This window comes from Protopterus annectens, chromosome 15.part0 (assembly GCF_019279795.1).
Source record: "Protopterus annectens isolate FY-2018-M chromosome 15.part0, PAN1.0, whole genome shotgun sequence".
Classification (NCBI taxonomy): Eukaryota; Metazoa; Chordata; order Ceratodontiformes; family Protopteridae; genus Protopterus; species Protopterus annectens.
This window is the reverse complement of record NC_056749.1, coordinates 440,088,696-440,114,868: the sequence shown is the minus strand read 5'-3', so window position 1 is coordinate 440,114,868 and position 26,173 is coordinate 440,088,696. Positions and strand designations below refer to the sequence as shown.

The following is a 26,173-nucleotide window of genomic DNA, read 5'->3' as shown; positions in this document are numbered from 1 at the left end:
TCATTCTGCTCCCACCAATGCCACAGCTGTTAGCTGAAACTGCATTGGTTGAGTCACAATCATGGCTTTTTCCCCCACGTACCACAGAGTTGGCTATGGGAAGAATGCACATTAATGCTACCAGCCGTCACCTATTCCTGGATTTTAGAAGGTCTAATGTGATTCTTCACAAAGCCCAGAGTTTATGATCAGGCACCCAAACTCATAATACAGCTTCACACCATTGCCCTAGAACATACATGGATGCTTCTCCAGTTCCCAAATGCAGGTGTGAGATGGTTGAACTCCACTCTCTTTGAAATAACATGATCTACTAGGCCAGACCTGCACCATGGTTAGCATATATGTGGGAGAACCACATACAGTACTGTTGTATCATCTGTGTGGTACGCTGGCTTTAGCACAGCTTAATGCCACTCTGAGAGCAAGGCCCAAATGCACACAATAACTCCCTGCCACCTCCCTTGTAGAAAGGCACACAGTGACACATCCCTATTGTCTTTACCAAGAAGGAAAAGGTTCAAAACTCCGTACTACCACATCCTCAAAACTTTACAATATGACAAGCCAAGGTTTACAGCATCTCCCCATGACCACTGGGGGAAAGAAATACACAGCCACTTTACTGGATTCCAGGTTTGAAGCTATCTGATAGCTCTACTGAGAAGCCAGTCTAGTCTGAGTGTTTCAAACTCATACCACTGTCACTCAACCTGGGAGGACTGCATTTGGAGTTGCCCCAGTCTGCCCTGTTCCATATATGAGCTAATCAGATAACAGTCTCACAAAGATGAAGACCGTCAGCGTTTGTGACATCAAAATTGACAGAATGGCTCCATGTGGCACTACATTAATTGCTGTTTGCAAAAGATAGTTTGTGATGAACAATTGCCCTCTTAATAGTAAGTAAAGTACACTCTGCTTCAATAATATAACTGTTGGAAAATCACATACATTTTACTCCAAGTCAGGCCCCAGGTTCAATATGATCTCATACTATCTTCAGCATGACAATGCAGATTAGGTGACCTAGATTAGCCACATGGTTTCCTGACAATATCTCTAAGACTATTGCATGTAATGTTCTCCCCTTCTGCCTAACCATGGTCTGACAGGCCAAGATTAACACCATGTCTCCTTTCCATGGAAAAAGCTTATATAACAGTATTTCCCACAGACCTGGCCTACAGTTCAAGAGTCTCTTATTCAAGAAATGAATACATATCACATATCCTACCACTTCTACTTTCTACTTCCCTGTCCTTATTATTCAGACTACCAGTACTTGTATGCTACCATCCTTCATGTTGCTCTTGCCTTTTCTTGTCTTTTCCAACCATGGACATGTTGCTGTCCTCTGTATTGTCCTTTTCTACCCATTCTCACTTGACTAGCCAAACCACTACTACCTGTATATGTCATATCTTTACATGACTTTTCTTTAGAGTCTTGCAGACCCTATACAATCTTCCACACCTACAATATCAAAACCAAGTTCTGACATTACACCCGAACACTTAATTCACCTTTATCTTCCAGCCTTTGCTGTTCTCTTACTCCTGCCCCAGTAGTTCTCATCTCAGCCTATTCCTGTTTTCCCCTTTTTGGGATACAGCTCCTTTTCTCTATTAACTTCCCCTGAGAACGCTATTCCTGTGTCTGCTTACTCCTTGATCATTCCCTTCCTACTTTCAAGTGGTGCCGAGTTCAGGTTTCCTTATTTGATCATTAACTTTACTCCTATAATTGCATGTTTAAGGTGTTTACTGCTCTTCCTGCCTTCTTTTATGGACTCGGTCTGTCCTTCAGAAGATTAAATGCTGGACTATACAGATAACATTTAATAAATGCTTTACAAACTGCAATTTTTGATTAATGCTTAATTAAAACTGCAAGTGTCCCCTCCTACATCCACTGCCTGTATCTCCATGTTATTTACATTCCTTCAAGAAAAACACTAGCCACTTCAGCACAGTCCTAATCAGTGTGCTTAATCTCATAACTTATTTCCTGCTATCAATACAGACCATTAGTTTCTCAAAAGCTGTTATCAATACTGCCTATTCACTGTCTCCCCACAACCATATCCGTATTGTATCATCATCTGCACTTCTCTGTCTCTACAGAATTTCCACAGATCCTGCTAGCACTGCTCATTAGTATCTCACTTTCTGTCAGCATCACTGCTGAGGATGACAACCCCAGTCCCTATCAACATCATTACTTGTGTATCCCCCAAATCCAATGCCACTATGTCAGTTCATTAGGAATCTTGTCTCCCCTGCAATTACGTCACGGTGAATATGACATCTGAAAGTATATTGCCAAGGAACACAAACATGGCAAGGTACCCACAACTCTTAAATAATTTTGCAACCACCGAGGCCATAAAACTATTCAGTTTTAAAATTAACAGTTTTGCATCAGCATCTTCAGTCCTTCAATGTCCCCATACCTTGCACGGATTGAGTCTGGGGAAGGCTAAGGCAGGTCTGGTAGAACCAGTGAACAAGAGGAGGAGTTGGTGTCAGTTGATGACCAGCTTTTGAGAGGAAAATAAGTACTTTTAGTAGTGCTGGCAGGTTTGGATTGTGCAGAACTTTGCAGTAAGATAATATTCAGTTTATGCCTCTGGTTCTTTAACAGGCATTTCACCATCCCACAAAAAAAGGAAAAAGAAAAAAAACGTATACATGTGTTGGCAAATTTATGTAATTAGATGATTTACACCCCCCTCCAAAAAAAAAAAAATGAAAACACTTTTGTGGATTCAACATCATACATCACATAAAGGGAAAAACAGCCATGGAAATAAAATAACAGTTATACACCTTCCCAAAAATGAAAAAAAAAAGATATAAAGATTTTTTTTGACAGAGTTACATAATTTTATAATTTACATTCATCCTTAATAATTATACTTTCCCCAAATCAAAGTACAAGAATCAGAAAAAAGCATATATACTTGTGCATCAAAGTCATATATTTGGCAATATGTGTATAACTGAATACTTAAAAAAGTTTGGATTTGGAGATTTTCTCCCCGGCGTTCCGCTGCAAAGTCTTTTTTTTTTTTTTTTTTTTTTTACTAAACCCAGTCGGACAAACCCTAGCAAAATAAAATAAATCATTATTTAGAACAAATAGTCCCACTATATAAACAGTTTTACGACCAACCCCTCGTTCGCAAACTTAGCAATGGCTCCGCCTTAATGCAAAATTATGCACGGAAATAACAGCACGCTATATAACCGCCCACCATCCGAGAATAGTGTTAAGTTCCTTTGTACAATATGCAGACACCTCTTTAGCCACACGCAGCAGGCAGCAGCAAACAAGTTTTAAATTGAAACCAACCTTTGTACGTTTAAAATAAATTACATAAAACATGAGCCAACTATTATATCATAACTATGTATCACGTATAATTTATTTCGCGCAAAATACACGGGAACATTTACAGAAATATCGTGTCCCCAATGACCAACAGCTTTTGTTTCCGGTAAGATGTGAAAGCAGTCTCCTCCTTAAACTCCTCCTTTTCCCAACCCCACAACGTCGCAGGTGATGTCAGTGGGGTCCTTTCAGCTATGGGACTCTAGCAAAAACCAAAGCAGTAGGAATGGCAAATTCAGATGATGCTACTGTGCACCGTCCTACCGAGGGGCAAGATTCTCAAGAGAGTGATCATCCCCGCTTGCCCGAGTTACTGGATACTGGTTGGAAACTGCTGGAAGATGTTGATAGCAGCATGGAACCACCATCTTCTCCAGCATTACAAAACAAAGTGAAGAGGGCCATAAACAGCTTGGAACAGGCGACTCGAATGGTGACACAGCTTGACTTGTTCAGGTAGGGAAAAGTGAGCTGTGGTACATGTGAAGATGTAATTCTTGACCATTTTTTCGTGTATATAATAATATATATATAATGTGTGTGTATACATTTTGTAGATGTTCCTCGCTTTATTTCGGTGGGTTGATAGGAATGGTAAGTGTTTATGTGCTGATGATGGATCACCATTTATACGCCTTATGAAAAATAATATGCTTTAGTAATGTGATTGACTTTCTTATGTGACGTTCACATTTTCATTATGTTCTGTTTGCAATATGAGAAAACCACAAACCGTGTTTGTTACACATTAAACCTCTCAGCTGTCCAGATTTTCGCCTCATATTTTTAGTCTGTACCACGTTCATAGGTTCATACTAGGCTATCTGCCCCAGGGCATTTATAAGCCTAGCCAGAGTGTGTGTGGCTTTCACCACCCCTTAGGATGAGAATACTATACCCATTAGTTTGCTGTGCCTCTGTCCAGCAGTGATACAGAGATGATTCCCGGGGTAAACCTACGATCTCCCATCCACTCGTCAAGATTTCTCTTGAACAGAGTCAGTGAGGGGCTCTGCCTCACATGGACTGGGATTCTGTTCCATAGTGTAGGGAGTCTCTGGGTGATGAATCTGTCCCTCCAGCACATCCTATTTATATCCGTGTTGAGGTTTAAGTCTCTTGCTCTCGTGGCTCTGGTGGATTTGGATTTTTTGAGGTGGAGCATGTCCATTAATTCCGGGTTGGACATGGCCTTGTATGTCAGGCACAGATCACCTCTGAGCAGACTGTATGCGACTGAATAGAGCTGGAGTTTCTTCAGTCGGGCATCATATGACATATGTTTGAGCCCCTTTATCCTTTTGGTGAGGAACTTTTGGGGTCTTTCCAACTGCTGCAGGTGTCGGGTAAGGTACATTCCGAATGGGGCGTTGTATTCAATCATTGGTCTGATAAGTGAAGAGTACAGGGGTACAATGACCTCTCCTGATCTGGATGTGAATCCCTTCATGATCAGGTGGGCAATGTAGAAGGTCTTCCTAACCACTTTGGCAGTGTGAGTGTCAAAAGAGAGGTTACTGTCAACTTGGGTCCCCAGGTCCCTGATAACTTCTTCCGTGTTTAATGGATTACCACCTATGTGGTAATTAGGGGTTACCTTGTTTTTCCCAAAGGGTATGACTATACATTTTTTGGCATTTAGCTTAAGGCCATGGCTCTGGCACCAGTTATCCATTTCTATGAGACCTCTCTGGAGGATGTCTGTGTCTGATGGAGTGTCAATTATGGTGCCCAGTTTGCAGTCATCTGCAAATTTTGTCAGCCACAATCCCCCTATGTTTGCCTGCACTTCAGAAAAAATAAATGCCGAACAAGAGGGGGCCCAGGACTGAGCCCTGTGGGACACCGTTCGTGACTGGCTTAGAGTCTGACATGGCACCAGCAACTCTAACCCTGTGTGTTCTGTCCTTGAGCCAGTTTGCAACCCATCTTGTGACCTATGGGTTTACATCTAAGCTGGTGAGCTTTTCTATGATGCCCAAGTGGGGTATTGTGTTGAACGCTTTTGCTAGGTCAAGGTAGGCTGTGTGAACTGCCTTACCCTCATCAATGGCCTTAGTGACTGTTTCGAAAAAGTCGACCAAGTTCAAGAGGCAGGATCTGCCCTTGACAAAGCCAAATTGTGTAGGATCCAGTGTCTGTAGGTCCCCAATGTCTTTATTTATGAGTTCCATTATGATCCTCTCCATAGCTTTGCAGACAAGGCTCGTCAAGCTTATGGGGCTGTAATTTCCAGGGTCCGTAGAAGTACCGCCTTTGTGGAGTGGGACCACAGTTGCCGTACGCCATTCTTTGGGTACGTATCCTGTAGTAAGGCTAAGATTAAACAGCAGCCTTATGTGTGGGTTTAGTTCCTCATTGAGTTCGTGTAGCACACAGCCGGGGACACCGTCCGGTCCCATTGATGCTGTGTTTTTTGCTTTAGAGAGCAGCTCTCACCTGGGCATCTGAGATGTTTGGGAGGCTAGACTCTGGTGGGATAGATATTTCTCCTTTTGGGGGGGAGGGAGGGGAGAAATTTGCACTGAACCTGTCTGCCAGTATGTTGGCAATGTCTGTGGGTTCATTGATTTTTTTTATCATTTTGGACTAATTCTGAGCATATCTGGGAGTTTCCACCCAGGTTTCTAACATAGCTAAAGAAGGCTTTATGATTGTCTTTTGTGTCATTATTTTTCTCTCAAAGTTGGCCTTGGATGATTTTATGAGTGATCGTAGTTTTTTGCTAGTATTGATCAGAGATGCCTTCCCATTTAGGGATTTTGCTCTGTCATGTAGTAGCTTTCTCCTCTTGTTGTAGAGTTTGTTTATGGCTGGAGTCCACCAGACCGGGCGCCTGCCTTTGGTGGAAAGGGTCTTGATTTTATTAGGGATTGCTTGATCCATACATTCCTGGAGGTGCTCGTAGAAGGCATTTGTAAGGGTTTCAGCAGCGTGGGTTGTGGTTTCCACTGGCTCGGGGGCCTTGAAGGATACCACTCCAGTCTTAAGAAGTGTGAAGTTTGCTTTTGAGAAGTTCTTCACTGTGGTCTTTTTTGCTGGGGGTGGGGGTGGGATGTGGATCTCCAGTGAGATTAATTTATGGTCTGATCTCACCAATGAGGGATATACTTCCGGTGTGGAGCATTTTGTCCCCATGTTTGTGATGATCAGGTCTAGTATATTTTCTCCTCTTGTGGGAATGGTGACTTTTTGGGCTAGGGTGTTGGGGCTTGAGTAATGTTCCCAGTCTATGTTTGGGTAGTTGAAGTCACCCAATATGATGGTGTTTGGAGAGACATTCAAACTCTCCAGTGTCTTCAGGAAGGCTGTGTGGGTTTCCTGAGTTTGAGAAGGTGGTCTGTAGCATGTTACAAACTGTAGGGCAGTTTTACCTATGGTTAATTGCACCTGAATGGTCTCCGATGCTTCGTGCGTTGCCACTAACCTGGAGGTGTGGGTATCCTTTATGAATATGGATACTCCCCCTCCTTTTGTGGTTCGGTCCGGATTTTGGGGCCGGATCGCATGATATGAGGTATAACCTGATAGTGCTGGGGTGCTCTCAGGACCCTTGAACCAGGTTTTAGTCACAGCACAGACATCGATGTTCTCCATACTGAGGAGGGCTTCGAGGGCATGCATCTTGAGGTTTAGACTTCTGGCATTGAGCAGTATTACACTTAGTTTTTCTCCATTTTTGTTTTCTAGGGTGGTAGGTTTATCATTTGAGCCTTGCCTAAAAAAGCACTATGGGGGTGGCAAGAGCCTTTGCCAATATCCGGAAGCCCAGGGGTGACAGGTGCAAGCCGTCCCTTGCGAAGCAGCGTGGCTTGTCAAGCATGTCATCCCAGGCAGACAGACATTGGATCCCCTTAGAATGACACCAGTAATTAAGCCAATTATTAAAGCTGATCATTTTGTCTCTGTATTGTGGCATCATTCTTGGTGAGGGTAGGATACTGCTCAGGGTCAGGGTCATACCGGCCTGGGCTACATAATCTGAGAGCTCCTCTATGTCTCTTTTCATGTAGTCCAGGGAGGTACGTCTCAGGTCGTTCACACCTGCATGGACAATGACTGAGTCATACTTGTACTTGCTGTGGAGTGACCTGAGTGCTTGCGTTATGTGGCGGATTCTAGCGCCTGACAGGCAGCTTACTGTGATCTTTTCCTTGTTCAGTCTGGTGAGTGGGACGTCAGTGTGTCTGACTATGGAGTCACCTATAGCAAGTGTGTCTGGCATTGTGTTTGGCCTTAAAGGGCTGTGACTGTTTAGCACACTGACTTTGAGAACTATGTGTTGCATGTCTTATGTCTTGAGGTGGCAGTTGCTTGGGTGTCTGCTTTGGAGGCCTCTGTAGTTTTGGTAGATTTTTGATCAGTGCCTCCGAGTATGTCTTTGTGTGTTTAATGTGTTTGTTTTGCAGTTGTGATAGTTCTATGTGAAACTGGGTTTGTGGTGTGCGTGGTTTCCTTCTCCTCCTGTCTGGTCTTGCCAGTCCTGAGTTGAGAGAGCTCAGCCTCCAGTTTGGCTATATAGTTGCATCTCTCACATGTATTTGTGTTTTGTGGGAGAAGGAGTGGGTTGTCTGTGTACATGAGGCAATTGTAACATTGCCTCAAGATGCCCAGATTCACCAGCTGAACAGGAGAGGACGCTAGCAACTGACCCTTCGACATGCTAGAAAAAGTGAAAAAGTTTGCTGTGTAACTGAGTCAGAAGGGACCTATAGGGAAATGGGTACTCAAGGGGATTCTAGGCTAATGTAGTACTTTGTTTAGTATACAAGTACTTTACCTATATAAAAATGCTTTAGGAGCAAGTAGGATTGAAGTTTCTAAGTAATGGCACACATTTGAGTTTCAGACTTAAAATGCATACTAACATTAACCTGGTCATTCTAACAACTTTCTATGTTTATATGAGCAATGTTAAAAATTTGTCCCTGGGTTTTTGTCACCCCCCCCCCCCCAATTTTACCCTTTGTCCTGATTTCTTGCGTTAAGAGGTATATGTGTATAGTGTCTAACCATTGTTAATGCAGTATCTTTTCTTCATCTGCACTGTAATTTTAGGTTTTGTAATTAGTAAACCCAAATGCCAGAAGAACAGCAGTGCAAGGTGGTACAGCTTCACTTCACGGCAGTGCGAAGTGGTAGGGCTTTAACAGAAAAGTACCAGTAATTCTTTGTGGAAATAGCAGAATGAGTCCACTGGCAGGAATAGATCTCAACCTCTTACAACACCAGTTCTGGACAAAGTCCAGTGGGGTGGGGCACATTTTAAATGTTGCTCTTACAAACCTAGAACGTTGCTTAAAATGCAATAAGATGTCCATTTTTATGCATTCCAAGCTATTGGGTCCATAGCCGGCCTTAGGCATAGGCCAACTAGGCGACCACCTAGGGCACCACTGTAGCAGGGGTGCTTTTTTCCATTATTTATTTGGTGTAGGCAGACCAGGATGGGAGCACCAGCTGGTGTGTGGGGAGCCCTTTTGCCTAGGGCACCAGTTGACCTAAAGCTGCTCCTGATTGGGTCCAATTTGGCCGCTTGATTCTTGAACTGTCCAGTTCTTCCCTTTATCCATAATGCCACACCAGCCTAACATACCTAAGAATCTTGTTTGCTGCCATTGGGAACAGGCATGGATTAAGAGCTGTCTAGTATTAGGCTTTGCCTTAGTCGAGTTGAACCACACTTGTAGAAAGTAAATATATATGCCATGTCCCAACAGACCAGTGACGCCTTCTTCTTGAGTTAAAATCTGTTTAATTCCACAGCGAAATGAACATGAAAAGTTTCACCATAAAATCTTCTAGCGCCTCGGCCGTAACAGCCTTTACAGAGTAAAATACAGGCTCACAGCATGCCTATTTATAACATAATCCACTTCAATTATTCAATTGTATCATTTAAAGGCAGAATACACATTTCTTAAAGTTAAAACAGAAATCAAATAAAACTCTGCCAATGGCATTCTTTATAGGGTTGCCACCTTTTCAAATGCTCAAAGTGGGACATTTTTTGTAGAAATGTCAGATTTTGCAGGACAAAACATGGCCATGACCAGTACAAAAGACAAACCTTCACCTTTTTGCCAAAATAAAAGCTTGTTCTTGTAGCATTTGAGTTGCTTATGCTATTTCATATAACATTTAGGTGCTTCAGATAAAAAAAACTGTTTTATGAAACTATTAAAGAAAACTTAGGAAATATTTTTGTCCTAAAATCTCAGGACATCTGCCATTTTTTCGCAGGACACAACTGCCAAAAGAGGGACTGTCCCTTGCAAAGTAGGACCGGTGGTAACCCTAATTCTTTATTTAGCCCATAAGGCTGCATAGTATTGTATTTAATAATAAAAATCGATTCCTTTTTTCTTAATAAATATTTAAGTAAATCATCACTAGCAAAATGTAAGGAAATATGTTCCAAAATTGTAACTTTCAAACTATTAATATTTCCCAAATGTACTGTGTTAAAATGATGTGCTACGGGGCTTATCATTTTTTTTTATTTTCCTAACATGTTCTTTTATCCTTTCACTCGAGCTTCTTTTACTTTCTCCAATATAAAAATAATCACAATAACATGTTATGGTATAAATTATTCCCTTTGTTGTACAGGAAGAGCAGTCCTGTATTTCAAAATTTTTTCCATTTATTTTGTCAAATGTAGGTAATATATTTTGACAAATAGAACATTTACCACAAGGACTTGTGCCCAATTTCTTCACATTACTATTAATTGGTTCTTTCGGTCTACTATATTTACTTTGAACCAAAAAATCTTGCAAATTACTTCCCCTCTGATAGGATGTCCTAAGATCTACTTGTGACAAAGAGGATACTTGTCTCTTTATCAATTTCCAATATTCTTGTAATAAATTATTAAATCTATCAGAAAAAACTGTATATTTAGTAACAAAAAATGTTATTTTCTAAGACTCTATTACAATTTCCACCATTACCTACATAACTTTTATTCTTACTAATATTGTGATTCTCATAAATTTTAGCATAACTTTCCATTATCGTTTGCTCTTCATATCCCCTGTTCAAAAACATTCTAATAGCTCTTTCAGCTTCTATTTTTGAATCATTCATATCACTAATTCTTAACAATTCCCCATACGGGATAGATACCAAAGTATGTGGTGGGTGACAACTGGTGGCTTGTAGCATTAAATTCGGCTGATTGAATTTTCTATGTATCCTAGTTTTAATTTTCTCATTATTCACTACTTCTACAGTGATATCTAAAAAAAAATAACCTTCACTCCTACTTGTGCTTGGTCATATTTAATTCCAAATCTGTTGGTATTCAAAAAAATTCAAAAACTCGGGTACCTTTTCTCTGCCTTAATGACGTATAAATATAAGATCATCTATAAATCTAAAGTAATATTTAACATGTCTCTGAAAAAAATATATTTCTATATATATGGGTCCTCTCCACTAATCCCATAAACATGTTTGCATACATGGGGGCAAATGCTGCCCCCATGGCTGTACCCTGTTTTTGTCTATAGAGGTTTCCCTCAAATTCAAATATGTTATTGTTCAAATAGAAATATACTAACCCTTTAATATATGGTGTTCTGGGATTATCTCCCAAGAAATACTGTATAGCTTCTAGTCCATATACATGTTGTATATTAGTATACAGACTAGTTACATCTGCTACTACAAAGTACATATTTTCTTTCCATTTTAATTCCCCGACCTTATCCAAAAAGGCAAAATAATCTTTTATATAAGATGGGATCTTCAATATTTCTTTCAACAGTATTTAATGTAAAAGACATCCTAAATTATGTGCAAAATATCCAATAGCCGAAACTATTGAACATCCCGGGGGTGTTGTAGATACGTGTGAATTTTAGGCACACAAAAAAATCTAGCTACTGAGCACTCTTTATTTGTAAACTTCTTTGCTACACGTGAAGCTGAAAAATAGTGAATCCTCACTTCTTTATCCATTATGTGCAAAATATCCAATAGCTGAAACTATTGAACGTCCCGGGGGTGTTGTAGATACGTGTGAATTTTAGGCACACAAAAAAATCTAGCTACTGAGCACTCTTTATTTGTAAACTTCTTTGCTACACGCGAAGCTGAAAAATAGTGAATCCTCACTCCTTTATCCATCAATATATTGTATTCTCTTTGAGCCTCACTCCTTTATCCATCAATATATTGTATTCTCTTTGAGCCTGATTTAAAACAGTTATGTCTACTTTTTATAAATCTGTTCATTGTTCAAATGTTGCATACACATTTCATAATACATTGAAGAATTCAGAACAACTAATTTGCCCCCTTTATCTGAGGGCTTAAATACAATATTATCATTCTTACTGAGTTGTTTCAATTTATACCATTCATCCTTTGATAAATTATAATTCTTGTTGATTCTGTTAAATTCATTCAATTATTTTTCTATTACTAAATTGATAGCATTATTAAATCGTTGTATGTTAACACTTTTAAAGGGTGGCATAAAAGTACTTTTAACTATTTATTTTTATTTTATTTTACATTTGTTGACCGGGCTAGTCTGGCTGGATAACAAGTCCATTTTCAGCAGAGGCCCGAGGAGAAAAGCTCCACTTTCTACCAGTACATTACATAAGAAATATATTGCTAAAAAAATACAACTTAAGGATTAATAACACTGCAAGAGAGATATTCAAAAGTAATGTAACAAGTTTTCTCAGAAAAAAGAAAGGTACTGTTCTTCAATTCCAACAATTTTACAGAGAAAGTATAATACTTGTAGTTCTAATAGTGGTAGAATCAGAAACTGGAGTTGGAGTGGAGAGGAGTAGAGGAGTAAGAGTAATAAATAAGATAAATTAGTCAGGTGTACTGCAGGAACAGAGCCAGTGGTTTTGGAAGTACAGTTTAATTTTCTGTTTGAAAAGAGGCAAAGATGTAGTCAGAGTTATGTCACTAGGAAGAAGATTCCAGTTTCTACCTACTGTATTAGTGAAAAGACAGTCACCAGCAAAGTTGTTTGACTTAATTGCTTTGGCCATTAGTTTATGAGAAGAGCGTAGGGAGTTGAGATTGTTATAGGGGATTATCAGTTGAGAAAGAATTGGGGTGTTGTCAGGTTGATAAAGTATACTATGTGCAGTAGAGAGTTGAGGGATAAGCAAGTAGTTTTGGAATTCAAGCCAGCCTAGAAGTTTTAAGTTTAGACAATGGTGGGTTCTGAAGGGGTTACCAGTGGCAAAGCGGGCAATATTGTTATAGCAGGTTGTTAATTTAGCTAGATTGCTTTTTTTAAGATTGGTATAAATAGAGGAGGCATATAGTAGTGAAGATAAGAGATGGGATTGGGCTATTTTGGTTCTAGTTGCTGGGGTTAGAAAAGGTTTAATTCTATATAGGGATCCTATTTTTCTGTTAACTAATTTGATGGTGTAATTAATGTGTTGGTCGAAGGAGAGATTGTTGTCGACAGTTATACCTAGCAGTTTTGTTGTAGAGTCAGGTGAGATGATAGTGTTAGTGTTAGAGGAGATGGAAAAATGTAATGGGGTGGTACGAGTGGTGGGGGTGAAAAGGAGAAGTTTAGTTTTTTTGGCATTAAGTAGGAGGAATCGTTTAGAGAACCATGTTTCAACAGTATTAAATATGTTTTGGGTAAGTGAGATCAGTTCTGTGGTGGAAGGAGCAGAACAAATAAGGGTTGAATCGTCTGCATATTGAATGCATGTTGCTTGTGGGATAGCAGAATGAAGATCATTGATGAAGAGAGAGAAGAGAAGAGGACCAAGAATGGAGCCCTGAGGAACTCCGATGGAAATTGGCAAAAGAGAAGAGATATGGTTTTCCCATATGACTGCTTGCTGCCTGTTGCTAAGATATGATCTAAACCATTTAATAGCTAGGTTATCAAGCGAGAGAGATTCAAGAATGTTAGTTAAGAGAGAGTGATTGACCATGTTGAATGCTTTTGAGAGATCTATGGAAAGAGCAGAAGAGAGAAGATTATTGTTGCGATTTTTGTTGATAGTATCTATAAAAGAAAGGAGGGCAGTGGTGGTGCTGTGATGAGGTCTAAAGCCATGTTGACAGGGTGCTATAATGTTGTGAAGAGACAGATATTGTACTAGTTGCTGGTGAATGCATTTCTCCATAATTTTTGCTAAGGGTGAAAGGAGAGCAATTAGTCTATAGTTGGAGTAGTCAGTAGAGTTGCCACCTTTATGTAGTGGAATAATATGAGAGACTTTCCAGATATCTGGGATGGATCCCTCTTGGATAGTTCTGTTTGAGTATGGATATAGGGTATGCAATTTCTTTGGCTGCTTTTTGGAGGAAAAGTGAGGGGAGCTTATCAGCTGAAGGAGTACAAGGTTTCAGTTTGTGAATGAGTCTATAGATGTAGGAAGTAGGTGTAGGTAAGTTGTAAGAAGAGCTAGCTGGGTTGTTTGGGGGGTAGTAGTTGTTGGTATTCATTTGTCTAGCTAGGGATTGAATAGTATTGGAAAAAAAAGTTAAAAGTATTTGCAGTTAGGAGAGGAGTGTCTGGGTTGGCATTTAGTGGGGAGGGAGTTTTGGCAGTACCTGGGGAGAGGAGTCTATTCACAGATAACCAAAATTGTCTGGAGTTATTAAGATGGGTTTGCTGAAGTTCACAGTAGTATTTTTTCTTGTCTGAGATTATAGCTTTTTTAGCCTGATTTCTAAGCTGGCGGAAGTGAAGAAAATCTGGGCTATTTCTGTGGCATCTCCATTTGGTCCAAACTTTATTTCTGATGAGGATGAGTTTTTTAGTATCTTTGGAGAGCCATGGGACAGTTTTTGACTTCATTCTAATGGATCGCTCTGGGGCATGTCTATCGAAAGTAGTATTAAAGAATAAAACTGCATCCTCAAGAGGAAGTGTTTTTAAGGAATTCCAGTTACAGATGCTGAGTTCAGCTAGAAAAAGGTCTATATTAAAATGCTTAGTAGAGCGAATTTGTCGGATATTAGGGGTGTTTACACAATCTGACTTTTCTCTCGAAATATAAGTTAGGGAGTGATCACTGATATCATCTGGCAAGGTGCCTACTTTATATGTTTTGTTAATATTGTTTGTGAGTATCCAGTCTAATATGCTCTCTCTTTTACTGTGCTTATTGATTCTAGTAGTAGAGGTGATAGTTTGGGAGAAACCGTGTAGATTAATATGAGAGGATGGATTTTCAGCATTAATAGTACTCCAGTCTATGTTAAAGTCGCCTAGGATTATTGTTTCCTGTGGGTAGGTGGTAGAAACCCAACTAAGAAAGTCTTCTAATATTGGAATATTGTTGCCTGGAGGTAGATACATGCATATGATGTAAAGGGCTTTTTTAGCGTTTAGTTGGAGTTTAGTTGTGATGGCTTCTATTTTGCTATCCTGGATTGGATATGTTGGTAGAGTAGTGATGTTAAGTTGATTTTTAAAAAGGATTGCTACTCCACCACCCTTACGTTTTGCTCGGTCTTGTCTAAGTATGTTATAGCCTTGGGGTATTATCTCAGAGTCCTTAGTGCCTGATTTTAGCCAGGTTTCTGAGAGGTATAGAATGTCAAAGAATAGGTGTCTAGGAGGGCATGAAGGTGGGGTATTTTATTGTTTATACTTTGAATGTTAAGGTGCCCAATGAGGAGTTTATTATTAAGATTTGAAGAGCATATTTGAGGGGAGAGGTCAGCTGGGCCTGGGTTGGGGTGAATGTCACCATCTAGTAAGGTAGGATTACCTAGTTTGTTTATGATGTTATTGTTTAGTAAGGTTAGAAGTTTAGGTTTTTTATGTGAGGGTGGGATATAGTTGAGGTGAGACAGTCTGTGAAATTTAGGAAGAAAGATAGTTAGGGGTGGATTTAGTATTGGAGTATGATGTGAAGGTGTATATGGTTGAGGTTTGTTTTTGTCTGGAAGTAGGCAGGATGGTAAGTGAGGTTTCAAAGAAGGTAAGATGGTAAGTAGAAAATAGGGTGGTTAAGAGTAGGACTGATAGAATAAGGAGTGTTGGACAGCAGGGATTCATTCTACAGTATATTAATGTGTACCAGAGAGGGTTAGGACTGGTGGAGAGAGTGGAAGGATAAAGGAGATATACAGTAAGAGAGGTGAAAGGTTAAAGTAGTGGGAAAGGTAGTAGAGAGGACCAAGAGGAAGAGGTAAGAGTAGGAGGGGTGTGTAGAGGGGTGGGTTAAGAAAAATACAGGTGAAGGAGAGGGATAGGATAGTAGAGTAAAGGGGGTGTGGCTGGGGAGCTATAAGTGTAGGACCCCTGGGGGTGGGTGGGAATTGGGGATAGGGAGGGGAGCGGAGTGAGCCCGCAGGGCGAACGGAAGGTGAAGGAGAGGGATAGGATAGTAGAGTAAAGGGGGTGTGGCTGGGGAGCTATAAGTGTAGAAACCACAGAAGAAGAGATGAGGAAGGAGACAATCAGAAAAGCAGGTAATTAAGAATAGGCTAGGTGAAAGTCTAGTAGGAAAGGGTAGGGATAAGACTAGAGAGCAACAGTGTTAAATAATATAGAGGTAGTGTAAAGCATACAGCAGGAGGACAGGAGGAATGACAGAGGTAAGATAGAGAAGAAGCTGGTTGCTGATAAGGATTCAGAAATAGATAAGAAGGCTGATAGATGGCAAATAGGGTAGAGAGTGCAGGTCACCAAGAGAAAAAGGACAGTGATAAGCTTTACAGTCTGAAAAGGGCCAGAAGGAGCCAAAGTAGCAGCAAGGTAGTAGCTGGGAGAGGAAGGTATTTTGGTAAGTAGTTCAGGTGGAAAGGATAGCGAGTGGGGATAGAAGTACGGGATAGGATAGTGAGGGGGCAATGTGAAAGAAAAAGTAAGGTGAAGAGAGTGGCTGGAAGGAGAAGTGAGTACAAAAACAAGGGGGGAGGTAAGGTGCGAGAGGTAGCTGGCTGTTGAGGCTAGAACACTGGCAGCTTTAAACCCTTTAGGAGACCCAATGGGAGCCAAACAAATCAACAATATAGGAGCCCAAACATACTCTTAATTCCTAGAATGGACAGGGTAGGTTGATGCAGTCCACGTTAGATTCACTGTTGGAAGGCCAAGGTCTTCAGACACAGGTTAGGAGTAGCTTAGGGCAGGAGTAGAGCTAGAGCTTACAGCTTTTGGGAAAAAAGAAGGAAGTGATAGAGAGAAGAAAAATAAAATGAGAGACAGTGTTAGCAAAGTATTTAGTTAAATAGCATATCATTAACAAATGACAATTTAGTAGCATACCATCAACAAATTAATCAACAGTTGTATTCAAGTACATAGAATAAACAATCTAATACAGAGATCTAGCTAAGACATTAGAAGCAGGTAGCAAATCTGTCTTTTTTTCTTGTGAATAAGAATCATTATTCAGTCATAAAACATATAAACTCTCTTCAGGAGGACAGTAGTGGAGGGCAGCCTAAGTACTATATTAATCTGGGGGGGGTATGCACAATACATACAGCAGGTAGGGCGCAACCTTAAGGGCCCCAGACTAGAGTAAAAAGTAGGGCTGTATCCAGTAAATATAGCAAGTGGACCAATATCAGCAAAAATGAGTAAAAGAAAGGGACATTCCAGAAGTTACAATATAAGTCGCTAGAGGAGGGTGAAAGAGGAGCAGGACACCTGAAACCACTTTTGCGCTATGGCGCGAAATACAGAGGTCCGCGTTGAACTCTCAGAGAGGAGTTAAACTAAGTTAGGTGAGCATTTGCAGTTAGCATCAGCTAACAAGGAGAACATCTAGTGAACCAATAGCAGCGAAAATGAGAAACAGAAGGGGACAATCCAGCGGTATAATTGGAGTCGCTAGAGGAGGCAGAGAGAGGAGCAGGGCACCTGAAACCCCTTTCACGCTAAATCGCAAAATACATTGGTCCGCAACTAAGTTAGGTGAAACAGTTGGCAGACTGGCGTCGGCTAGAAAATAGAAAACAAGTTAAAAACTAGTGGAGCAGCAGTATCCTCAGCAGGACTAACTGCTGTAGTAAGTATATCACTTATGGTGTAGTGACCTTAAATGTACTAGCTATACACCCCTCAAACTAATACCAACTCGACACGTGGGGGAGCTTAGTAAGAGTGGCGCAGTTTTAAAGGCAAGGTACTACAAGAACAGCACACTGTTTAGAGAAGCCTAAATGTCTAAATAAAGTTAACCACAAGTCAAACAGTGCGTCGCTGATTAAAACATACTGGGTACTGCAGTAAAACATACAGCGTTAAGCCAGCTAGCACATTTAAAATAGGCAAACGCTTTGCTAAACCATGCGAGGGAGGAGGTGTAATCCCGTTTGAATGCCTCTAGTAAATGAGTATCACCAGCACATTTACCAATTGTTAAAAGAAAAAGAAAGTGCAGTACTCTCTATGCAAAACGAGAGATAACTTGTTTAGGCATAAAACGGAGAACAGCAGTTGAGATATGTTTAGAAAACGGTGCGCGTTGGAGTGCTACAGCAACCAGAGCTAGAAAAACACCGTTGTTCTCATTACAGTGATTAAATACTCTAAGTTCAACCACACGCTAAAGCGTTCAAGTAACAGTATCATAAAACGGAGTAACAGCAGTTAAATAAGTATATACAGAGTACGAGCGCATGGAATCACTAGTTACAGAGTATGTGCGCTTGGAGCACAAAAACAGATCTAAACTAAGAAAACCTGCTGTTTGCATGTACAGTGATTAAGAAACATCAAGTCTAACCAACGCTAAAGCGTTCTAATAGAAATACTAGACAAAAATACCAAACACAGTAACCTCAACAAAAATACAGCAGGAAACCCAGGTTATGGGCAGCAATATACATAGTCTTGATTAGGTATATGGTATCTCCGTATGGGAAAACCTACCAGAGCAAGCCCACAATACAGCAGCCACAGCAGCCAGTGATCCAGAGATGTTTAGGATGGTAAAGGGAGTGTCGCAGAGACAGGAAGGGGTATAAGTAAACTTATCAACGATAGGGGCGGGGCGGAAGCAGAGCAGGAGTGAAGTAGGAGAGGGTGGGCGGAAGCAAGTAGAGACAGTAGGGAAATGGAAAAAAGGTCTGGGATAGGACCAGTAAAAATGTTCAGTGAGTGGAGAAGGAAGAGAATAAAGAGTTAGAACAGATAGTTACACTAAAAGGGTCGAAGTCAGAGAAGGAAAGATGAGAAACCACAGAAGAAGAGATGAGGAAGGAGACAATCAGAAAAGCAGGTAATTAAGAATAGGCTAGGTGAAAGTCTAGTAGGAAAGGGTAGGGATAAGACTAGAGAGCAACAGTGTTAAATAATATAGAGGTAGTGTAAAGCATACAGCAGGAGGACAGGAGGAATAACAGAGGTAAGATAGAGAAGAAGTTGGTTGCTGATAAGGATTCAGAAATAGATAAGAAGGCTGATAGATGGCAAATAGGGTAGAGAGTGCAGGTCACCAAGAGAAAAGGGACAGTGATAAGCTTTACAGTCTGAAAAGGGCCAGAAGGAGCCAAAGTAGCAGCAAGGTAGTAGCTGGGAGAGGAAGGTATTTTGGTAAGTAGTTCAGGTGGAAAGGATAGCGAGTGGGGATAGAAATACGGGATAGGATAGTGAGGGGGCAATGTGAAAGAAAAAGTAAGGTGAAGAGAGTGGCTGGAAGGAGAAGTGAGTACAAAAACAAGGGGGGAGGTAAGGTGCGAGAGGTAGCTGGCTGTTGAGGCTAGAACACTGGCAGCTTTAAACCCTTTAGGAGACCCAATGGGAGCCAAACAAATCAACAATATAGGAGCCCAAACATACTCTTAATTCCTAGAATGGACAGGGTAGGTTGATGCAGTCCACGTTAGATTCACTGTTGGAAGGCCAAGGTCTTCAGACACAGGTTAGGAGTAGCTTAGGCAGGAGTAGAGCTAGAGCTTACAGTCTTAATTCCTAGAATGGACAGGGTAGGTTGATGCAGTCCACGTTAGATTCACTGTTGGAAGGCCAAGGTCTTCAGACACAGGTTAGGAGTAGCTTAGGGCAGGAGTAGAGCTAGAGCTTACAGCAGAGCAAGCCCACAGTACAGCAGCCACAGCAGCCAGTGATCCAGAGATGTAAGATTTTGTTTGTATCAAATAATTTATATGCATTATTTTCAACATCTGAATCACAGGAATAAAAACTGCTGTCACTAGATGAATCTGTATCTTCATTTGACATATTCACATTGTATGGTACAATACTGTAAAAATATTCCTTTAAATGCATTTTACAAATTAATTTGAATATTTCTGCTTTAACTTCATGCAATCTTGGAAAAACTGTGGAAATACATTTTAGCCCCTTTTGTAAAACTGACATTACATCTGTATCAAACACATGATTAGATAAATTAACTGCATAAGAATCCACTGCAACATATTTTACCTGAAAATTCACTACATTATGCAGTACCTGTTTAATTTGTCCATCTACTTCATTTATATGGGCCTTGGCCCTAGTCCCTGTAGTTACCATGTCCCTGCCACATTCGCTTTCTCGTACCATATCCTGTGGCTCCTGGTCCATGAAAATTTTGTTGAAAAGATTCCGTATTGCCAGGTCTAGGTTATGTGGGATATTCCTGGTCCTTACATTCCTCTTCTTCCATAGAAGATGCCCCACTTTCTGCTGAATACATGCTATGATTTTTTCGCTGACCATAAGTTTCCTGATTTTGGAAACTAACCCTGCGCCATTTGGATTGTTGATTAGATGACAGTATGAACGCTTTCTTCTTTTCATAATCCCTCAGATCTCTTTGAAGCTTATTTTTTCTTTCTTTGTATTAATTCCTTCTCATAAGTAGTGAGGCGATCATTAATACTTGACAGAAGTTTCTAATGCAGAATTAGATGTTATTTTAATCACCTCTTCACACATTGTTTGTTTCTTCCAGTATTTTATTTCTTTTATAATTCTCTGTCTATCAATATGGAGACCCATTCCATACTGCATCGATGTGCTGCAGCAATCCATCCATCATGGAATCTCTGTTCTTGTTCCTCTGATCGTTCAAATGGAGCAGAGGGACTTTTGATGGCTCTAAGCCCCCTTGGTGTAATCTGCAATTCATGGTATCTTTGCAAACTGTTTAAATTATAAAAGGTAGCTGTTTCCTTAAATAACAGTTTTTCCAAATGGGAACAAAATTCCTGTGCTGCAGGAAAAGCAGAACTGTTTTTTTTACCTATCGTCGCAAAAGGATTAGTAGTAGTACTAAACCTGGATTCCTCCCATTTCTGAAACATTTGTTTGCCTATTCGGCTGCTGTTCAGCAAATCCATTATTTTGCTGAATCATTACCTCATCGCCACTATTCTATACAGTTTTAGGTTCAGCATGTAGATTAATAGGTTCATTTCTATGAGTAACTTCCAGCCCAGTTTCACGAAAAATACGGGGCAAAGAAGAAAATGAGTCACTGGTCATACTTATGGGCTAAATAAAGAATGCCATTGGCAGAGCTTTATTTGATTTCTGTTTTAACTTTAAGAAATGTGTATTCTGTCTTAAATGATATAATTGATTAATTGAAGTTGGTTATGTTATAAATAGGCATGCTGTGAGCCTACATTTTACTCTGTAAAGGCTGTTACGGCCAAGGCGCTAGGAGATTTTATGGTGAAACTTTTCATGTTCAACTGTGGAGTTAAACAGATTTTAACTCAAGAAGAAGGCATCACTGGTCTGTTGGGACGTGGTATATATATCTGCCTTAGTCGATTTGACTTGAGTTTACTTTCCTTTATTATCTTAATTGTAATTGTATTCCTTTTTTTGTACTGTATACCTCTGTGGTTACCCTTTAAAAGATTCACCTAATTTTTCTCCTCTACCTGCCCCTTTTTCTTGTACTCCTTTGAGTACTTTTAAATGCCATAGTTTGTAATCTTGTAGAAGAATGTTGGTTAAGCCTTCCGGCTTTAAAAAAAAATATTTCCTGTGGGCACAAGATTCCAAACTCTGATGCCCACAGGGAATGCGTTTGCTTCCGAAGCATCTTGTGAGGGCTTTAATAGGAAGAATGTTTATTTTGAGAGGCTTTCTTCCCTCCAGATCCTCTCATTCGGTAGCTGGGGCTCAAACACTTAAAAAAAAAAGTGATAAAAAGGATGACTCTCTTACAAAGAACAAGGTGACTCCTAAAAGGGCTCCGGATTGTCCTTCCCCTTTGACTTCATTGAAGCTGCCTGCAAAACTTTTGAAACAGTGGTGTCTGACTTCGGATCCACAGCCCGCCTCTGATTTTGGAGCATATTTCTTTTAGGTTGCCATCTCTTTTTCTCAACAGTTGTCCAGAAGACATTCTAAGCCCTCTTCAATGGTGGCTTCTCTTCTGTTCTGTAGGAGCACATCTGATGCAGAAGTTCCTTAGGATGCATATTCAAATGGAAGTTCTTTCGGCTCCAACGCCATCATGTCTTGAGACCCTCTGTCCACCCACAGCACCATTGCTTTCTCCTTCTCTGATCCATCTTGTTGGATCTGAAACCCCTGTGGATGTCTTCCTCAGATCCAAAGATCATTGCTTCTTCTTCAACTGCGATAGTTTCACTGAGCCTATCGACACTGAGCAGCAAAGCGTCAGCACTGGCTGATGTATTTTGGAGTTGACTCTTCCCCTCAGAGCCTTGGCGTTAGTTCTGTAGCTCCCTTCTCTAGTGGAGTGCCTTCAGGATGATGGGAGCTGATGATCCAAGAGGGTCCATTGTCTAATCCATTGGTTTCTGTACCCTAGGTGCTCCACTTTCGAGAGAGTGGAGACAGGAGGAGACCTTGTCCTATTAGACTCAGACATCCTTGTCTTATTTTGCTTCCTGAGCATTGTTCATCGTTCCACTTGGACAGCTATTGCGGGCTAGTCTCCAGTCCATCCATCAAGGTATTATCTCTTCCGATACCTCCCTGGATCATCCCACAGTGGAGGTCCCTCGGAAGGGAACGTGCAAGTGGAGCCACTTAGACTCCCCACAAGAGTCTGTCACTGAAGACACTGGCTTTGATGAGGGGGAAGGGTTCCCCAGATCTCCACCTTTTAATGTCTCCTTTGGAGACATCTTTGAACTCCTTAATCCAAAGAGGTGGTTGATTTCCCATTAACCCTTCCCAAGAGGAATCAGTGTTTCTGGAGACTGTCTGGCCTGGCCCATCTACCTCCTGTGTGACCACCCCAACCCTATAAATTTGATCTCTCAGCGGGTGTGGAAGGATCCCTACACTGTCAAGCATATTCCCAGGAGACCATACAGAATCTTCACACATCCAAAGAACCATCTACACTAGAGTAAAGGAGTACCAGTTGATGCAGTGGTTGTTGCGGCAGCTGCGAGAGAGGAACTGGCGGAACAGAGTTCCTCAGTCCCCCCCCCCCCCATGGAGTCTAGGGCATTGGGCAGGTTTGGGAAGTGTTTATGCTTCAAACCTTAGTATTTAAGGTCATTTAATTATTTGGCACATTTTACCAGATTTCAGAGAGATTTGAAAAAAAAGAGCTTCTCTAATCTTTCAGGATCCATGTCCATAGAAGGGAATACCATTTCCTCACAGCTGGCTACCCTTCAGTCAATATCTAATTTGTACATGAAGTTTATCTCTCATGCTGTGAAAGGTACCACACGGGCGACTGGTTCAGACATTTCTATTAGGAGACATGCTTGGATGCGCTTGTGTGATTTTTTTGCAGAACTATTTATAGGTTTATAGGTTAGTACTAAGCTAACTGACCTTACGAGCCATTTTAAGCCTAGCTAATTATCCCTTGTGAGACTCAAACCCTGTACCTTGTGTTTGTAAGGCAAACACCTTAACCATTAGGCCACCCTCCTTTTCCTTTTAAATCTTCTTTCATCAATTCACCTTTTGGCAGAACCTCATTGTTTGAGCCTTAGGTAATAGATGCACTCTCCAGGTGTGAACAAGAAAGGGAAGACCTTGTCTGCTATGGGCATATATTTTTCTACTCCTCTGAGGTCATTTTCTAGGAACCAGTGAGGTGGTAGAAAGGTGTGGTTCAAGAAATCCCAGAGTTCTTTTCAGGAATCACATGGTGATAGTTCCCCCAGGGGCAGAGGGGGAACTCAAATGGAAAACTTTTTGTTCTTCCTCAACCCAAGGCTACAGTGACCATAGACTCCTTTCAGCTTGGGTGGGGAGGGCATTTATTTGGAGAGAGATAGTCCAAGGCACATGGTCTCCCGAAGAGGCCAAGATGCATGTCGGTGTTCTGGTGATGAGCTGTTCTCTTAGCATTGCAGGCCTTTCAACAGTTTCCGAAACGAGACTACTGTGATTCATACTGGCATTATGTCAGTATTCTGGTACATCAACAAACAGGAGCAACCAAATCTTACCCTGGCTGTGGTGAAGCTGTGAGAGAGTGGCAGTGGGTGATCTCTTCCCAATAGCTTTCTGCTAGCATTGCACTTCCCTAGGAAAATCCGCTGTGATTGCAGACAAGTTAAGCAGGTCCATTTTGATGCCTCATAAGCAGTTTCTCAATGTGGTGGAGAGAATATTTTCAGTGGGGCCAGCCATGCTGCAATCTATTTGCCTGTCCCCTCAACAACAATGCAGCAGGTTCTTTGCTCTGATCTCCCTACGGGGGTTGTCACCGAAAGATGCTCTATTTCACGCTTGGCCACATGGTCTTTACGCCTATCCCCATTTACCCCTCATTCACAAGTTTTTACAGAAAGCATCTCGACTGAAGAGCACAGTTATCCTCATTGCCCCTTACTGACCTTTTCAGATTTGGTTTCCCTTCTTCTGGCCTCATCTTCTACATCCACCATGTATTCTGGACTCCAGACCTTCTGTCTCACCTGACTGGCATGATTCACCCAGACATAGCAGGCCTCAAGTTGACCGCATGGGTTAATCCAGTTCCATTGATTTGTTAGACTGCCTAGGCTGTCCTCCTGTCTGTCACATTTTGTCTTATATTGCTTCCACCAGAAAGATTCACAAGAGTAAATGGAAAAGATTTGTTCTTTGGGCCCTAAGCAAAAACTTCGATCCAAATATCCAGAACTTCAAGGGCACAACATGACAATCGGAGCCGACTTCTCTTAAAACAGCTTTATTCCAAAAAAAAACTTGGATCCCTTTTCAGCACCAGTTGCAAATGTCCTTGACTGTTTAGCCACAATTTTCAATGAAGGTGCTACTATTTCAACGATTAGAGTACAGTTAACAACCATTTCCAACTTTCATCTGGGAATTAATAATTCTACCTTAGCTTCCTCTAAACTTTGCAAAACCCTTCTAAGAGGAATCTTTTTACTTAGACCTTCATTAAAGCATCCTTTCCGTTCTTTGGATTTATTCATCATATTTCAGGCCTTGACTTCACCAACCTTTGGCTAAATCTAATCTGGAAAACTGTTTTCTTAGTTGCTATTACATCTAGTGTCTGAACTTCAAACATTGTCCTCTAAGCTTCCTTATTTAGTTTTTCACAGGGATAAGGCTTTTCTTTGTACCAATCCATCTTTTTTAACAAAGGTGATTTCAGAGTCTAATATTAATCATGTCCTTAATCTTCCAGAGTTGTTTCCAGAGTTTTTGAACAAAGGCAAGTATTTGTTAAATTTAGTTGTGCACAGACATTTATGTTTCTACCTTCACAGGACTAAGGATCTTAGAAAGTCCGAGCAATTGTTTCCTTTCCTGATTCAAAACTAGGCAAACCAGTATCTGAAATTACTCTGGCCAAGTGGTCAACTGATTGTATTACACTTGTTTAGCAAAAGCAGGCTTACCTATACCAAAACCACCCAGAGCCCCATTACACCAGGTCTATGGCAACCTCCTCAGCCTTTTTGTCCAGAACCTCCTTGGATGATGTTTGTGCAGCTAATACTTGGGCTAATCCTCGTACCTTTTATTACTTATTATAAACTGGATCTGGTCTCCAGGGGAAGAGTAGCGCTTGGCTGTGCTGCATAATATTTATCCTTGCAGTCCTCACGGGATTTGGGTTGTTGGGGACTCTATCCCAATGGTTGGGGAATGAATGAAAACGGACATCAGATTAAAAAGTTAGGTACTCGCCATAACATTCCATCTGCGTTGCCCATTTTCATTCTTCCTGAACTTCCTGCCCACATACCCCCTCCTTGTTCTACTCCTGGAGAGACCAAAGAGTGTTGGAGCCTGTGTTCCTTGTTTGAGCTCCAGCCTCTGTTGTTTTCTTATTTTCCACTGTTCGGTTAATCATATGGGCAATAAACTAGATCTGAGATATGTTAGTTTACGGTGGCATTATGGGTAAAGGGAGGAGCTCGGGAGTTCTAGAATCCTACGATCTGGAAGAAACCTGAGTTGGATCTGTGGGCCATATCTGAACCCAGCAGTTGAAGAAGAATGAAAATGGGCAACCCAGATGGAATATTACTTTGAGTACATAACTTTTAATTTTCTTGAAAGATAAGAAGTCTAAAATGCAAATGTTTATTATTTAATGATTCTGATCCTCAGTGGTTTTCCAGAAAACCCCAAATATTATGAGAAACAAGCAAAAAATGAGAGAAAAATGTGGACATTCTGCACTGTTTTCAGGTATGTAGGCATACATAATGGAAGGAGCTTACAGGTCCTTTGTTATATTAGCAACACAGGTTAGAAAAGTACAAATGTGGAAGTAAACGTATAATAACTGTAAGTGCTCAAGTTGATCAGTTTTCTAGTAGCCTAAGCCGTATTGGACATTTTACCAAGTATCAGATCAGCCAGTCAGTTTCCAGAACGTTGTGGCAAATTTTACACCCTAACTACTGTACAAAGCAAGGAGAG

General features: G+C 40.8%; 1 protein-coding gene across 1 annotated transcript in view; it reads left to right on the top strand.

Moving 5' to 3' along the window:
• Positions 1–3,532: 3,532 nt before the first annotated feature.
• The window catches only part of IGBP1 (immunoglobulin binding protein 1), a 337,465-nt gene continuing 314,824 nt past the window's right edge, over positions 3,533–26,173 (top strand). Inside the window, exon 1 of the mRNA XM_044057182.1 lies at positions 3,533–3,852. Coding sequence (XP_043913117.1) covers positions 3,623–3,852 — 230 coding nt within the window. The 5' untranslated portion in view covers positions 3,533–3,622. The remainder of the gene's footprint in view (positions 3,853–26,173) is intronic.